General features: G+C 46.3%; 1 protein-coding gene across 1 annotated transcript in view; it reads left to right on the plus strand.

Annotated features, from left to right (window-relative positions):
- LOC149337296 (sodium- and chloride-dependent GABA transporter 1-like) overlaps positions 1-17,525 on the plus strand; it is a 36,149-nt gene that overhangs the window by 913 nt on the left and 17,711 nt on the right. Inside the window, exons 2-9 of the mRNA XM_089554382.1 lie at positions 2,209-2,340; positions 4,315-4,484; positions 5,768-5,949; positions 7,696-7,828; positions 10,642-10,776; positions 12,332-12,435; positions 13,020-13,144; positions 15,056-15,168. Of these exons, the coding sequence (XP_089410508.1) occupies positions 2,209-2,340; positions 4,315-4,484; positions 5,768-5,949; positions 7,696-7,828; positions 10,642-10,776; positions 12,332-12,435; positions 13,020-13,144; positions 15,056-15,168 (1,094 nt within the window). The remainder of the gene's footprint in view (positions 1-2,208; positions 2,341-4,314; positions 4,485-5,767; positions 5,950-7,695; positions 7,829-10,641; positions 10,777-12,331; positions 12,436-13,019; positions 13,145-15,055; positions 15,169-17,525) is intronic.

The raw sequence follows: 17,525 nt of genomic DNA on the forward strand, positions 1-17,525 counted from the left end.
CCCAGTACTCCGTATTCGATCATAGATAGTGGTTCTGCATGCATCGGGTGCTGTTTTGCTCAGTACGAAAAGAGAGCATACACACAAAAAGGTTACATCTGTTTCCTATATTAAATCGAATTTTTGTATATGAAAGTTATCGGCTGTTATTAGAATTGTGCACACGTTTGCAGTAAGCAGGAACCTTTTGCACAAAGAACCAAAAATTACTGCTTTATTGCGTCTACCGCTATTACTTAATTTGGCATTGCATAGATCGTTTTTCACGGTTTAAAATCAGAGGAATAGAAAAGAAACGGTTTACACTTGAATACTTCTCCAATGCATTTCCTTCTTCTAAAGATACCACGTAAGAAGTCACATTAAAAACAACCAGCGGCCAAATTTTGGTTGAGCGTTCTCTCCTTGGAATGATGCACGAGACATTAGTAAACAAGGGCTTCCACAAGATACCCGCCATTGGCCGGTGAAAATTTACTAGTGGCTATCATGTCTTATATTTCAGTCTCGGTATCAAGAGCCGAACGGAGGCTGTTGCGATAAGACAGATTCAAGTCCCATGGGGCTTAAAATAACTGCAGTACAATTGTTTCTTCGTCGTCTTGATTCATTCCAAGCCCTCATCTATCATGCCCCAAGAGTTGCAATGCCAAGAAATGAAAAAGCAGCGTTTATATCGCAGTTTTTGTATCCCTCACCTGACACAACTTCTCGTGAGGGTCATAACCGCCCTTGAAGTTTTATTGGTTGATAGGGGTTTACCGTCCCAACGCGAGTCAGGCTATGAAGGGCTCCGGAAATTTCAACAACCTGGGGGTCTTTAAAGTGCATTGACATCGCACAGCACACGTGGCCGGGTCCAACTCGCGTCTTTTGGGTCCGCATCCGATCGTCGTAACCACTTAGCCACCGCGGCGGATTACCTTTCAAGTGCTGGGACCACAACCAAAATGATATAATAAATATATGAATTATTTACGGCTAGGAGGTGTCATACGTTGCGATCCCCCGATAATCCCTTACGTGTAACTAAAAAACAAAGCGCATAAAATGCGTTGTCCTTGCTTCTTTATTTATTTGCGTTGGGACAAGGCATTCCATGCAAGCGGCGGTTGCTGTTGTTTTTTTTCTAGCGTACGCGTCGTAATCATTCGCACTCATTTCGTGAACTTCAAGGACCCGCTTCTATGACACTTTACACTTGCAAGTGCTTCTCACAAAATTTCGCGCTATCATCGCGAAACGTCTCTTGCTACTTCCGGAAATAAAACTGGCTGAAAAGAAAAAGGGTGTTTTGCAGCAAGCGCTATGAAAACCGACGCCCACATCAATAACTACTACTAGAGAAACAGGCTCTCATTGTTGCTCTGCGAGAGGAACTGCTCTGGACAGCAACGCACAATGACGTTTCCTGAGCGATAGCAAGCCTGACTGCTTACTTTTCTTTACATCTGATTTCTCTAGCATTTTCCTCTTGGGCCAAGGAAGCGTTATTGAGAAGAACCTTAGTCATGAGGGCTTGCAGGGGCTTCGAGCTTGCGGCCACCCTCTTGAATGCGTTTACTGTGATCACGTGAGTCAAAAATGCCAGGAAGTTGAGGAGTTATTGAAAAACTTATTTAAGAAGTTGCAGTCCTATTAAAGGTTTTCATATGACGATGCCCATATTTCCGCAACTTGTCTGAATGGCTAAAATAGAACCCATACTGGCTAATTCGAAGTCCATTCAGTCTATGTACCCATACGGAAAAGTCGACACTCATACGCACACTCTATCACTTTTGAATACACTATGTAAAAATGAGAAGAACATTATTGGAATATTCAGTGGAAACCATACAGAACCTATAAAGAAAGCACACTGACTTGCATTTGAAGTCACATATATTTTTCCATGTCATACGGACTTTGTTTTCACAACTTCGTATGCGCCTCGCATATGGAAGCATATGGAACTTATCAATAAGACAGGCTGCTCTATAGCTATCGCTGCCACTTGGTCTTGAAGCCAGCTTGTAGTTTGCCAGCCTTCCTTCAACAAATGGAAACCTGACTAACATATCTACTGCGCTGGCGTCCTAAATGTTTCAACATGATTTAAAGGGGTACCTAATCAGTAATTCGTATGGCAGGTTCTAGTTAACATTGCGGGCGCTTATAAATTTCCATCATGACAATACTTCACACTCTGCGTGATGGGCATCGCAGCTGCGTTCCTGGTGCCGTACATTTTCCTAATTGCGGTGCTCGGGCGGCCTATCTACTTCTTGGAGCTCATCCTGGGGCAGTTCTGCAGCTTCGCCAGCGTCAGGTCCTTCGCCTGCGTTCCCCTCGCCCAGGGTAAGGGACTGCGTATTTGTGCAGAAACTCCTCGGAGGGGGATGCGGATAAGTTGTGGCATGGCATAAATCTAGCAACCAGCGAGAATAACAATGCCAGAACGTTTCTTTTTTTAATAAATGCATGTGACCAGCGCAGCTCTTCGTGCTTCTGCTATTTGCTATCAAATGAAGACTACACCAACACATGTAGGTAGCACGCTCGAACGAATTCTCAGTGCCGCTGAGGTCACCGAACGTGTGATGCCACGTTACCGGCTATGCACCAGTGAAGTTACGGTCACGTGATATCAAAGAATAAAAGATGTTTTCACGCGATGTGTTACGCTACCCTACGACACCACTGAGGTCTAAGAGGGTCACTAACATATTCACTGTAAAATGCAAATAAACGAAAGGGCACTGAAAAACTGATTATTCCGCGCTTATATTCAACACTATTCACTAGCCCCTGACTTGACACTTAACAGTCCAGTCATCGTTGCTGTCGCCTTTAAGTACCAACATCGAGGCCGTCAGAGTCATTCTCTTGAAGTTTGCCGACTTCGCTGACTTGTTTTGACTTCCAGCACCATACTCGAAAGTGACTAAAACCTTGGGAAACGTAGCAAGCTCTTACGGAATGCTGGGCATTTTTTCGATCTGTGCTTGCGGCTGTACCACGTGCACTAAAACTGCTGCTTGTCGACCTTTCGCTCGTTTCTCCGTGAACCTGCATCCCTTTAAATCGAATCAACGCAGTCGTCTGCTTTACGCCGCAGGTCACCTTGCCGTACGACTGACTCAGCAGCCTTGAATATTTATTCTACTATTTGCCACGTCAACACTTTCTCAAGAACACTTTTTCACGCAGTCTAGGGCAGTCTGTAGAGAAGAAGATCGATTCCCTTGCCAGTGAGGCCTGCATCAATCCAAAGTTACATTGTGAGGCTTCCTTCTTTAGGTCACGTGCCAATATTCCTCATTGTTCTCCGTCCGTTTGGTTCCCTGTGCACCAAAGTTTTCGTTCATGCACTTCACTGCTCACAGCTGAGCAGTAGGGCGTCGAACTTTTGTACCAAAGTTATGTCGCAATCCCAGTTCTCGTGTCGCTCAAAATTAAAATGGTTTAAAACTTTGAGTGCCTCGTGCCCGACAAAGCTCAGCAGTAGCTAAGCTTGCCAAGCGTAACTTTCGGGTTCGTCCTGCACTTCCGATACTAGCAGAGGCAGTACGAACTTTTCCTTGAAATACTTTCCGATATGTTCCCCGTGAGACAAAGTGCTCCTGTCCCCCTCAACCTTTTCGTGATTTGTACCACGCTGTCGATTCGTGGTTCTGCGTGTCGTCACATCACAAATGACGTCATTTTACACATGTCGTCACTGCAAAGCACCCTACTGGGTTGTCCGACCATGGTGACACGACGACAGACAGCACAAGGGCGTTACGGTTGGTTTTCTGAAACAGCTGTTACCTGATCTCCCGTTGCATAGTGGTAGCCGTCCTGCGGTCCTTTAGATTAAAAAAAGCGGCACCATACTGACATGCCCATGTGAGGAAATACAAAGCGAGGAACCCATGAAGACGGGATTTTACCGTTCTGCTCAGTATGCAGTAGCGCATGCAGTGAAGCATTGAGGAGAACAGCGCCTTCAGTTTGTCTCGTCTCGTCCTCTGTCTGTATTCGTAAGTGCTGGCTTTTAATACGATGGATGCACTAAAGACCTGATATTCGGAACGAATTGACCGCGAAACTTCGAGTCACTTCTACTTTATTGCGAAGTTATTGTCTGTCATGTTTTCCTCGGCTACACCGCATAGCAGCCGGCTTCAACACAAAGGCAGCGCAAAAGACAACGCACCATACTGAGAGCCTAGTCGGTAATCATTCGCACAGTCTTATCTTCAGTGTGCATTACTCAATCGCCCAGTTTGCTTTGCTCCAGCATTCTTGCCCTCAGCCATTGAAAAAAAAGGCGGTGGATCTGCGCAGGAGTTCCACTGGTCATGATGTACGCTGTGTTCTTCCTCGGCATCTACTATAACGTGATCCTTGGCTACTCTCTCACCTACCTTTACTACTCCTTTTGGAAAATCCTGCCTTGGACGGAGTGCAACCCTGATTGGACAAACGAGTACTGCTTCGTGCAGGGCTCGGAATTTGTAAGTGATTCCAGTATACCTTCAGGGCCGGCCTCCCACGAAAGCCGCATTCAATCAGTGACGTATATTACCGGCCGTAGAAGTCCTCAGCGCAACATTGAAAGCTTGTGCAACATGTTTCCAATAGTGCCGAAAATGTAAACCTGATTTGTGAGGTATTCATAAATAGCCAAGTGTAGAGAAGGAAGAGCGCGAGACAACAAACGCAGGGACTACCCCGATGTTTCTTTCAGCTTTTGCCATCATCTTGGTAGAATCTTATTCGTTCTCCTATTGTTGGCATTGTCTTATTTGAGCTGTAAACATGACTACATCACAAGGGTTAAACTCTTGTAAGTTCTTTCGGGCGGTTGACAAGAGTCTGTCACGGAATCAGGTGGGCATATGTAGCACTGAAGGCAAGTTAGGCGCTTTTAAAGTAGTAGAGTGCGCATACTCGGTCGAGTGGCAAAGTATTCGATATTCTGAATCTTAAATTATTCGTCTAGAACGAATAACGTTTACACGCTTGCCTCGCGTGGTTCCGGTTCACCATACCTCCTCCGGGATTGAACCGCAGCGCGTGCGCAGCCCAAGCCCTGACCCCATGGATACTTCCTAGTGTACTCGCGTCGCGCCTGCGCGTTCTCGAGTATGCCGGAGCCGGTTGTCGCATGCGCGCGGTTGCAGAGGCGCAACCGCGGCGCAGAGATCTGTACTTGGCAGATGTCTGTCCCTGCGGCCCCGCGAAACGAGTCTCAACATACTGCAGGCGCCGGAGCCGCTGTTCTCAGACTGGAATTTGTTAATCAAGGGCAACGGCGCGAGTACGAACGGGCGCATGCACTAGACACAAGGGATGAGAGCCCCTTTCCGGCTCCTGACGCGGAACGGCGCTGGCCGCTGGGTGTGCGTAATTGCTTACGCCTAGCAGGTGTCTACAGATTCACCACGAAAGCAACAACTCCGCAGCGACACAATCGCAACAAAAACATCAGTCAGAGGTCCCACATATAGGTCTCACACACCACAAATAAATCTGCCTCACATGTAGGTCGACTGCTAGTTATGATGGCAATATTATGGCAATCCTCACAGTTTCAGTAAAATTAACAAGGCTGTAATGTACTATTTTTTTTCGTAACCCTTGTAACCCTGTAAAACACATAATTTTGAGAAATGATTACTATGCCGTTGAACGCTTTTGTGGGCGAAACCTATTCAAAATATTTGCTTCGAAGTTATTCGTAGTTGTTGCCTGCGGTGCAGTATGTCTCACCATGAACACATGCCTAACAATACAGGTGACCTGTAAAGAAGCCAACGACTCGCTCTTGGTGCTCTTCCGGCACCAAAACTCCACCGACAGGGATGCGGTCGCCATGTACGATGGCCCGACAGTTATCATGGTGCCGCACAAGGAGTTCTTGCGACTGCACGTAGGATGCAAGAACGTAAACCAGACTTCGACCGAACAGTTCTTCTAGTGAGTGAGTTTGATGCTTTCAGAAAGTGCATCACAAAAAAATGTTTTTGATTTCTGCAAAAATTTTGATTTCGGTTTCAGTTCCGAGCGTTTGTGAAACATTCGATAAGGTGATTCCCATAATTACTTCTGTTTTCCGCAAACCTCATTGGGAAACCCATCGCAATGAAATCTGTACGGACTATGCCCAGAAAGCATGCGTAAAGTCGGAATTGATACCGCGTCAATGGGACGTTATTCATATTAAACGGCTATCAGGTGGTAATTCCCACTGTATGGTAAGAGCGTCCAGACTGTGTGCAGAACAAGTGAGTTGAAAGGAGCTATTTATTCGCGGCTTCAACTGGGCAACCTCCGATGCCCTACTCCCGCGGTAGCGTTTTAGATAATAATGAGGCAGTGATCATGGTTTGATGTCGCCAAAGATAGCGCATGAATGAAATGTCCGTATACCATTGCGAATGAATGTAGACCCGACCCACAGTTTTGGTGTGCGTCGGCTCTCACCGAGACTGTTTTAGAGAAGGCGCCGAAGGCAACGGTTGCAATTGATTGTATCCTAAATGAGTCCTTTTAGAATATGTGAACATACCATATTTATCAACAACATTTACGAAGACAGGGGCATAAATGACGGGGAAATGAGCAGACTGCGAAATAATTTTTTATTAGTTTTAATTGTCGCGCTTGAGCCACTCGTAGGAACCTGTAAAAAGGTCGCAATCGTAAAGCATATATTGCCATGGGTTTAAGGGGTCGTAATTAGGACTACTAAAATGAGTTGTTGGTCAGCGCCATTTTCTCCTTTCCTTGTGGTTTTCCATGATTTAAAGCGAAAGTTTTACTAGGCTAGCGGCGCAGATTTCGTTGTTTCTGCACGAATGACTGAACTGGGGGAACAGAGCCGCGTAATAACCACGTGACGTAGCACGTGACTCGTCTAAGCTGCAGCCGCGCGCTCTGCCGTGGCCGCGGCCGCTGCGGGCTGCCTACCCAGTGTCTCGCTACGGACGAAGCATGTCAGCCGCAGCCAAAGTGCTCGAGAGTGGTTGCTCGCAGACGTCAGGCTGACTCTAATCATCCGGTCGACATTGCCAACCGTGCCAGGGATTTAACAATCGATAGGGAACGTAAACGTGCTCAGCGGGCAGCCGAAACCGATGAACAGCGGGAGCGCCGAAAGCAAAGGAAAGGCGCATAACTGGCCCCTGGACAGATGTGCTCTGAAAGCGTTGGCATTGACAACGTTGTGGCAGAAACGCGGCACTGAAACTGTACGCCGTCGGCGTTCATTGCGTTCATTCGCGTTGGCGTCCAGAACGTTCTAGACTCCGATTGTGTTGAGGAAATGAAGGGCGCATAACATGTCAGTGGACGCCTCCATCGCGCTTTGGGGTACGTAGCGGTGGTGAGAGAGAAAGATGTGGGCTGCATGCATTAGCGCTAGCGTTGTGGCAGACACGCAGCATTGCAGCAATAGGCCGCAGCACGACTTCACGCTGGTTATGCAAGCGGGACTTTCACTTGCATAACCAGGGTTAGCTGATCTGAGCAGCAGCCATTTGTTTCTTCGCACTGCTATTTGTATAAAAAAGAACATACTGTATCTTTTTTCACTGTATCCTTCTTTCACGTAATTTCTCCGCTATGGATTACAGTCTAAAGCAAGGGAATAGCTGTGCTTGAGATATGCCGTGGAATAGTACCGAATCAACCGTGTTGCCTTTTTTTATTTTGTCCTTCCAGCAAGAGATTCCTTGCCTTGACATCTGGTATCCACGAGATGGGTTCCATACAACCCGAGATATTCGTCTCGCTGATCGTAGCCTGGATCATCGTGTTCCTTACTATCTGCAAGGGAATACAGTCCTCTGGAAAGGTTTGTGTGGTCTTAGCCTTTATGCCATACCTGCTAGGTGTTAGGCATGACTTACGGCAACAATTCACACTGAGTACAAATAGAAAAAGGTGCCAGAAAATGAAAGTTATGCACTAACAACTGCAAAGAAAGTGCGGTTACTCCTTTGCAGAAAATGCCTCTGTATTAAGTTAACGAACAATTTAACCGCCACTAGCCTCTGGCTATAAATCCTGCAAACTGCAAGGAACTTTTACTTCACTCCGTGAACAATTAAAAAAAAAGGCAGCTGGGAAGAAGTTGACAGGGAACTTAAGAAATGACAACAATTAAGAGGAAGTGAATAAAAATTCAGAAAAATAAAAGAAATATTAGGCATCAAGTTTATGAACACGAAATAGAAAGAAAAGTGTCGCCACTGAGTATGCGAGTTTCTTAAAGAGCACTTCATGCACCACGGAGCTGCTGGGAAGACGAGGTTTAGTGTTTGGCTTGGCTAGTGTTCGGCCGAAAACGTGGATTGTATCTTGAAATCCGTAGTGCCACCGCAATGCTCTCTTCTAAACGCAGATTAAGTGCGTCTATCATTTCTTCAATGATAGACGCACAACAACTTCTTGACAAACAACTGAAAGTTGTTTGTCAGACCGTTATAGAAACTTTCAGAGAATTTTTTCAAGGATTCATTCAGGACATTCGCATTGCTACGGCGGAGTCCACACATTCTGCCTAACGATAGCCATGCCGATTGCGAAACCTCACCTCTCCGGCGTTCCTGCGTTCTCCATTGCGGATGAAGTGCAGCGCCACCAGCTTTAATTTTGGGAAACTCCATAACACGAGGTGCTCTGAATTCAGCAGCCTAAACTGACTATCCACGCAATAACCGGTTTGGAACGCTAAAGTTATGCTGCTATGCCTGAAAAACACCCCAATTACCATCCTAGCTAAACAGTGGCATGTGTGCTCAGGTGAGTTTCTCAGCGGTGCAGTTCGTACAGTGTGGCCAATTAAAATCAAAATGCTTTATCAACATTCGGACAGCTATTCCTAATAAATGAGAGTGGCAGAGCGATTTCTTTGTTTTTTTTGCTAAACTGTAATTTTACTGTCTACTTTGAAGCTATATGAAAGTTGACTGCGAAGGCCCCCTTCCTTGAAAGCGCATCTGTTCTGATACGTTGAAAACCACTGATCAAGCGCTTCGTCTTTCGACCACACATGCTCGTCAGCTGTGTGAAAAAGCGCGCCCATTACATAGCGCGACGACATCAACTTTTATCAAATTGTCATCAACAAGTGTGCTGTTTTCGCACCTTCGCGAATGAATCTGGTAGAGCTAAAAAACCGTCGCCTCGCGCTTGCAACGTCCACTCCATGTTATTAACCTCTGGGAACAAGCATGCAGTCTCTTTTCTGCCACCTATATGTAGATTATATCGTTAGAGCCGGTGCAATACGCAAGGAAGATGGGACCGATTAGGATGCGCTTGTTCAGCAGTTTGCTGAAATTGAAAATTGGTTTTGGGGAAACCAAATGGCGCAGTACCTGTCTCAGAGATCTCGGTGGATACCCGAACTGCGCCATAAGGAATAAATGAAGTAAAAGAAGAAAGGAAGAAGGGGGTGCGGCATTGGAGGTCTCTGGAATAATTTCGACCACCTGGGGGTCTTTAACGTGCACTCACATCGCACAGCACACGGGCGCCTTTTGCGTTTCGCCTCCATCGAAACGCGGCCGCCGCGGTCGGGTTCGAACCCGGGTACTCCGGCACGGTAGCCGTGCGGCCTAACCACTGAGCCATCGCGGCGGCTGTTCCTAATCAGCGGGATTTCCCACAATGGGTAGTTTTACGGTTATCTTCATGTATATCGCCGCAGTGCGATGGCAGTTAAAATAAAACTTGAGATTAAATAAATTTGCAGCACCTTCTCGTGGCTTACACAGTTAGGGAACCCAAGGAAGCGGCACATATATTGCTGAAACAAAAGTGTGTATGTAATGAGATAAATCCAGCTGTTTACCACCCATAAGCGATTCTACGAAGGAAAGCTTTAAAATTTTTTTTCAGTCGAGGCAAAATTCGTCTAGATCCGAGGATTGATTCCGGAACCAGCGCCTCTCCAGGCTGTTCATTATAAAAACTGAGCTGTCCTTGACGGCTAGCAAATGGTAGAGCGAGGTTGAATTGATCGACAATTCCGAGGTGGGTACGATGTTAGTCAGATGTATTTAGGAAAATTCGAAGGGGGAGATTTCAACCAAGGAGTAATTCTGACTATCATCCACTTTGCAGCACCCGTGAAAGATACAACGAAAAACCTCACATCTTTCTCAGAAAATTGTACAGCTCTAAATAAAGGAAGTTGTACAGTTTTCTTTCGTAGTCTGTACGCGACACTTAAGCAAATGCCAACAATTACGTATTATTTCGAATAAGACGCAATCAACCTTGACGAATTCCCTTAGCCACATCAGACTGCCTGACAGAGTCCAGCTGACGGCCTCAGAACAATTTCGACCACATGTGGTGAGGGGCACTCATTACATACGTGTGCCGAAAACTTAGGATTGGATCATTTCCTCCTCTTTCGAAATACGGTCGTCCCTTCACCATCAGCATGCTCCCTACACCACGGACACGAATAGTCCGCGTTTGATTTCAAAGCCGACCTGCGTTGTGGTCGAGATGACCGTTGGCAATGTTACATTCAACGTAGAAACCGAGCGATGCTCCATGCTGCGCATGCCCCTGGTTCTTTTCTCGCATGCGTTCAGTATGCAGTAGAAATTATGGCGCACAACCGGCTCTACTACTCTTTCATGCACGCAGGTGGCGTTCTTCACGGCAGTGGTGCCCGTCCTCATACTGGCTGTCCTCCTCACCCGTGGTGTCACCCTCCAGGGTGCCGACTGGGGCCTCGCCTACTACCTGCTGCCCGACTGGAAGAAAATACTCGACTACACGGTGAGTGTTTGCGTGACCGTTCATTTGAATAGTTACGGGACAACATTTTCCTCATCATGCCATGGACGTTTCATAAATCGTATGTCAATGGAACGGTCACATGGTTTTGGCGACAGGCACATACATAGTTTTATGCCACAGACAGCAGGCCGGTGCAGAACCAAAACTGTCTGCTGGGAAAACTTGTCCCCTAGTCAGAAACCATCCCAGCTGCGTAGACCGTAGGGTTATCTGGCACGATATTATGTATAATTGGGCATTTTTATGTAACTATTTAATCGGCTGAGAACTTTTGCGATGAGGTGCGTCAAACATCGAGTACACTAACGAGCACCATAGCGGCTGTCAGCGGTGGTCATTATCATTCCAGGTCATCTTACCACGTCTTGTGTAGTAAACAGAACGTTATCAGGCAGTGTGTCACCTTTGAAAAATAAAGTTTTTATAGATATTGGAAGCGTTAACTGTATCGCACAATATGTCATTTAGTGTCACTATCAGTTTGATCAGTTCCTTCCCGATGGAGGAACGGTATTGGAGCAACGAGCAGTAGGCTGACAAGCTTCCGAGTCCCGCTATTGGCAGATGTAAGGAAGAGATGAAGCGAAATTAACCGGAACAAATTTCACCAAAATTATTACGAATTAGAAACACTTTTGAGAAATAATAATTATGGAAGTCTTTTGTACCCTAGGAAATGAGCACGATGAGCTTATTTATGAAATACGTACCTAGTGAAGTTTTTTTTTAAGTCATCGCAAACCGCAGCTTTACTCTGATTAAATTTGCGGACCCTGCTGACTTCACTTCTTGTACATGCCTTCAGTTTCGCTAAGCCCATGCGGTCTTCGAAATCCGGTCGGTGGTTTGTCATACTTTATACAAGCTTTCTTGGGCCTGTGTCTCAAAGTGTTTCACCCATAAATCGTCCTATTGCGATGTAACTTAAGTATGGTGTCTCAAAGTGCTCCACCTATAAATCGTCCTATAGCGATGTAACATTGAGTGTGGCGTTGAGACTTATGGCCTATTGTGTCATAGATATTAACATTTAGTCGAAAAAGTTGTGGACAGCTGGATGCCCAAAACGAGTTCTAAATTGCTGCGCTTATAACTTTTTTTAGTCCCTAGTCGCAGTCTTCAAGTCGCAAACATTCAAAAGCGTTCCTTTGCTTTTGAGGAGAAAGTTACCATCTCTCGAAGTAGGTGCTCTCCAAAGCTCAACATTTCCTGCTTTGAGGTCGTTATATTCGCGCTAATATGTCAAGAAGTGACGACCTGTTCCCTGGCCAAGCTAGAGGTGTGCTTCGCAACAGGAAATCGAAGGCATATTAGAAGTTTTCGCTTAAGAAAACGCTAATAGAGATAATTAAGTGGTGTCGCGCAAATACTTTGCATATAATCCTGATAAGATCTTTGTGGTACATCAGACGGCTCTATAAAGAACAATTTCCATGTTTGCACAAGAGGCTCTGATTATTATGCATGCATTTGTGTCTCTGTTTGAGATGCGCGGCACTACAAGCGACTATTCGACCTCAAATGGTTTCCGCAGGTGTGGCAGAAAGCGGCGGAGCAGGTCTTCTTCTCCCTCGGAGTGGCACAAGGAATGACCATCACGATGGGCAGCTACAACAATTTTAATAACAACCTGTACAAGTGAGCCGTGACTTAAGGTCGATAATGTATCTGTACGCTGCCCTCTAAACACAAATACACGAATATGAGAGTGCAAACGTAGTCAGTTGTCCTCCAGCGCACTCTCTTTTTTTGTAAAAGAGAATGCGCTAGAGGAGAGCTTACACACTGTTTTCTCCTATCTTTTTGTTTTGCATGTGTTACCAAAGGTAGTGGAGGCAGACACTAGTTTAAGCAAACGGATCCACTTAGACCACGGCAAATATTTAGACTGCTTCGATGTCTCAGTACACAGTAACTTTTGAATTAAGCCTGAACCAAAGTGCTCCGGCAGGCGGGATTCAGACGGGATCGAATTAAAAAAAAAAAAAAAAAACTTTCAAAAAGCAACCGTTGGCCGTAGAGACTTAGCCGCAGCGACGGCTGAAGCAAGCAACAGGATATTTCGTTCATAGTGGAAAATTTTGAGCATTCTAGCTTGTCTATTATAGAGGGAAACTAGTGCTTTTAAGAATGCCGTGCATCAAGCGCCTCAGCTTATTCGCATGTATAGCAAAGTTGAGGCGAAGGCTCCCTCAAAACCCACTACCGTGCATTGATCGCAGGGACGTGTATATCATCGTGTTCGCCGACTTGATGGTCAGCTTCGTCGGCGGCCTCGTAGTGTTCTCGGTGCTGGGCAACATGGCCTACAACCTGCGCCTTGCCGTGCCGGACGTCGTCAACTCAGGTGCGCCTCTCTTGCAAGAAAACAAACCTATATGCGACGTCATGCCACTCGTGAAAAGCGGCGTGTATTTTAACGCCGAGCTCAACTTCAGGGCTATTAATCGTCTTCGCTCAGGTATCTAGCTTCTAAATTGGGCACGGAAGTGAAATATGTTCTAAACTGTCCTAGATAACGAAGAAGATGATGGAATACCTTTTGCTATCCTCCGCAGGAAAAACACCGCTATAGTTGTTCAAATCTCCTCTCTCCCCCCCCCCCCCCTCCCTATTACTTGAAGTCCACACACAATATTCGTAATAATGATAATTATCATCTTTACTCGCTTCCTGACACTAAAAAATCAAAAAATCTTTCCGGACCAATAGCCAAAACCTAGCGACAGGTCTTGCAAAAGGATAGATTATAGGCAACAAATAATGCCAAACGACATGAAAGCGATACAACTTATAAGTGGGATTTACATCGCCAAACTAATGCCTGGAAAAATGTGCAGCAGCAAAAACGAAAAAGACAGGCCCTTTTCACAAAACCTAATATGAAACAACAATGTGACAGCAAATTTTCCTTGACGTAAGAGCAAAAATTCTCAGACTATCTCGTCGTCGAGAGTGGATGTACTTCAGATTACTCCGATTTATAGATATTAATGAATTGGTTTAATCCAGTAGACTTCTGTTAATCGGCAACTCTTCGCAGGTACAGATGTTTTCTGGCGGAGGTGTGGCTGCGACATAGATTGTTTTTCTAGCGCTGAATATCAGTTCATGCGCCAAAAACAAGCTAGCAATCTTATCGCGCTCTGTAATAGCGTTTCTTCCAATTCTATATCTGGGATCCGTCTGTTGCTAAAATGCATGCACGTATTGGCTTGGTTTGGTTTATGGGGTTTAACATCCCAAAGCGACTAAGGCTATGAGAGACGCACATAGTGGAGGGCTCCGGAAATTTCGACCACCTGGGGATCTTTAACGTGCACTGACATCGCACAGTACACGGGCCTCTAGGATTTCTCCTCCAAAGAAATTCCAGCCGCCGCGGCCGGGATCGAACCCGCGTCTTTCGGGTCAGCAGCTGAGCACCATAACCGCTGAGCCACCGCTGCGGCCGCATGCACGTATCAACACACATGACAACGACTCCAGCTTTTATATTTAATGACAGGTTTTTGAATTGCAATGGCAATAATATTAGACCTTACAGACATTCTTGCGGAACCCCTGTTTTTAATGGCGTTTTGTAATCAATACTTTCTGCTCGCGCGCCTACATGTACTTTGAGAATAGCTGAAAGCGTTGTCACTGACGCAATATTTCTTTAGCTTACTCCTGAGTATTGAATAATCCACCATATCGAATGAATTTGTAAGCGCGAAAAATTACAAATACATGCATGTTATTCTGTAATCCATGGTTATTTATATCAGAAAGTCAAATAACCGTAGACGTGAAGTTTTCTACTCTAAATACTTGTTTTTGTTGCTGACCTAAAATTTATCACTTTCAAGGTAACATGGATGTATTTTGCTAGTTATTTCTCGAATATTATATTTATTCCACTTATACAGAGACCTGTCAATAATTAGATGAATGCCAATAAAACAAGTTGAAGGTGATTACAGAATAGAATGGGCGCAGCCTCGAGATCTCCGTTTGATCAGTTTAATATTCTCACAGCTCGTCAGGTGAAGGCTGTAGTTTCTGCTTACAGCGTCCGTTGACGCCTTTGATGCAGAAGCCAGTAATGTAAACAGCAATCGTTCACGTTACCACCGTACACATTCAAGAATCAAAACACGCGAAACATGTATTGAGCGACAGACATGTCAACAAGGCACCATTTTAGCAGGATGCCCACCTTGGGGGGCCGTGGCTTGCGCAGGGTACGCCGCTACAATGCGCTTGTAAATCACAGGGTTCGGCCTGGCCTTCATCACCTACCCGCAAGCCGTGTCGGCGCTCATGTTCCCCAACCTGTGGTCGGCCGCCTTCTTCACGATGCTCTTCTTCTTGGCGCTCGGATCAGAGGCGAGTGCTGCATCTCGTTCCCATTGAAACACCCAGTAACGTCCAAACGGGCATTAGCGAGCACACCAACATATTTTGATGCGATAACGTTAAAGGCCCCGTTCACCGCAAAATCCAGTGTCGGCTTTGTGAGCGCCGGCATTCTGAGCGAACAATTATGGGCATGGCTCTGAAGTTGGCCCCCAGACAGAAACCTAGAAGCACTGGGCCCACCTAGGTCACGTGCGTCATCACAACCTGCCCACTGGATAATCATAAAGCTGCCCACCGTGACAGGTGGAAGTTAAATTAATGATTGGTCACTCCGGAAGATCAACCTCGGCAACACAAGGCGCACCGCCGGGAGCACCTGCCATCGCAAGGCAGTGGTGTATTGCTTAACCGCAGCCCCACTGCGCCAGGAGGGCAATGAGGACTCCTAGGGATCTATAAATATAAAATGACCTTCGGCATGTATGGCGATTAACTGCAGTGCGCTATCAGGTCACGCACTTAAGGCGGAGCTCAAGGGCCCCTTCCAATTTTCTTTCTTAATCATTCACGTTGTCTAATTACAAACTAACAATGCAAGTGTTTGACTTAATGCTCTCAATAATTTTAAAAAATAGGCTGCTTGAGCTAAAAGAGCACTCTCTTCGGCATAGTGCTTGTCTGCATGAACTCGATAGAGTCGAGTCGAGTTTGCTTGTCGGGTATAACACCAGTTGTCGGGTTCATGTAAACGCTGTCGAGTCGAGTAAAATAAGCGGCAGAGCGAGTCGAGTTAACTCGCCTGCAGGGGGTAGGTTAACTGGCTTGACCCGCCTTTCTAAAAGCATGGAGTCGAAGAGTCTGGTTAGCGGGAGGGCAGAGGATAAAAGCGAACCTGTTTTTCGCCTGTGCCGTCGCGCCTCCGAGACAGCGGTTCCGTGCCGCCATCTTGGAGGCTGCCACTGCCCTCTCCCGCTTGCGCTGTTTGACGCTTGGTGTCGCTGTAGTTGAAGCGGTCTTGATTCTCAAAAATTGAGTTCATGTAAACACGCAGTCGTCGAGCAGGGCTGACATTGCACAACTGGATCCCCTGATTCGACCCGCCGCTGTCGGGGTTCATGTAAACGCCGCTATAGCTTTGTCAGTCACGGGGAGCATGAGAATAGAACCAAGGTGTGATAATGACCTGGCTGTTTAAGCAACAGCTAATAGTTAACTTAACTGTTACAGTGCGGCTCATTTATGATACTTTCGTAGCCCATTGTATATTATACATGTGAGATTTTTTTTTATTTTCTCAATGCCATTCTCGTCGCAGATATATCACAATAAAATGCGGGCCTCGCGCTGGCGAAACCAAAACCGCACGGCAGCAGATCACGCTAGCCAGCCTACACACCCTCGTCACACAGAGGCGCCGGGGCGTGGGCATCGAGCGGACAGAGAACACGGAACACGCACCGCTGTGTGACGAACACTCTTAAGGGTAGCTAGCTTTGTCTCCGTCTGCGGGATTGTGGTTTCGCCCGCGTGCGGCCCCAAAATTCCTAGCTCTGCAGCGGAGACCAGAATGTAATTTCCGAAAATCTAAAAACTGAAGCAGATGTTACTTTCACTTGACTACAGATGTCTCATAGAGGAGGAATCTAACTAAAGCAGTTAAAAGTTATTCAGTATTAGTCAACCAGCCAGGTAGTTAACCCGTCGTAACTGTATTGTCTCCAACCAGGAGGAGGGCAGCTGACGAGGTAGGAGAGGATCTCAAAGCGGGCCAGTTTAATCTCACAAAACCTTGCCCAGCCTGAGCGCTCCTCACGCGGCTGCGTCCGCTTCGTCGTAACCGCGGCTCACCACGGAAGCGGCGCTAGTCATGATCGTAGAATTAATTCCCCCGATGAAAAAAAAAAGCATCGTTTCTGCGGAACTTAATATATACGAAAGAAGTAAAAAAGCAAAAAAATAAAAGGACAGGAAAACTAAAAAGAAAAGCGGAGACAGTTATTAAGGACGGCAAGCCGTCCTTCTTAGTTCTCGCGGCTCAGCAAGGGTCAGGCGCGTGTCACTGTTCCGATTCCCACCACCACTGAATCTGCCATGTCAAAAAGGCTCCCATCGAACTTTCCGTCCAGCTTAAAAGGGCTATTCTTAAAAACTGCCGGAACCTTCGGTGAAATGCCCTGTATTACGCATATTGTAGTATGCCTGGCATTACGAAACACTCAGAAGTTAATCACCACGACACCAACGCAAGCCGCGGCAGTCGAATTTCGATGGAGGCGAAATTCTACAGTCCCGTGTACCGCGCGACGTCAGTGCACGTTAAAGAACCCCAGGTGCTCGAAATTTCCGGAGCCCTTCCCTACGGCGTCTCTCATAGCCTGAGTTGC

This window comes from Amblyomma mixtum, chromosome 7 (assembly GCF_055824585.1).
Source record: "Amblyomma mixtum isolate Tamu chromosome 7, ASM5582458v1, whole genome shotgun sequence".
Lineage (NCBI taxonomy): Eukaryota > Metazoa > Arthropoda > Arachnida > Ixodida > Ixodidae > Amblyomma > Amblyomma mixtum.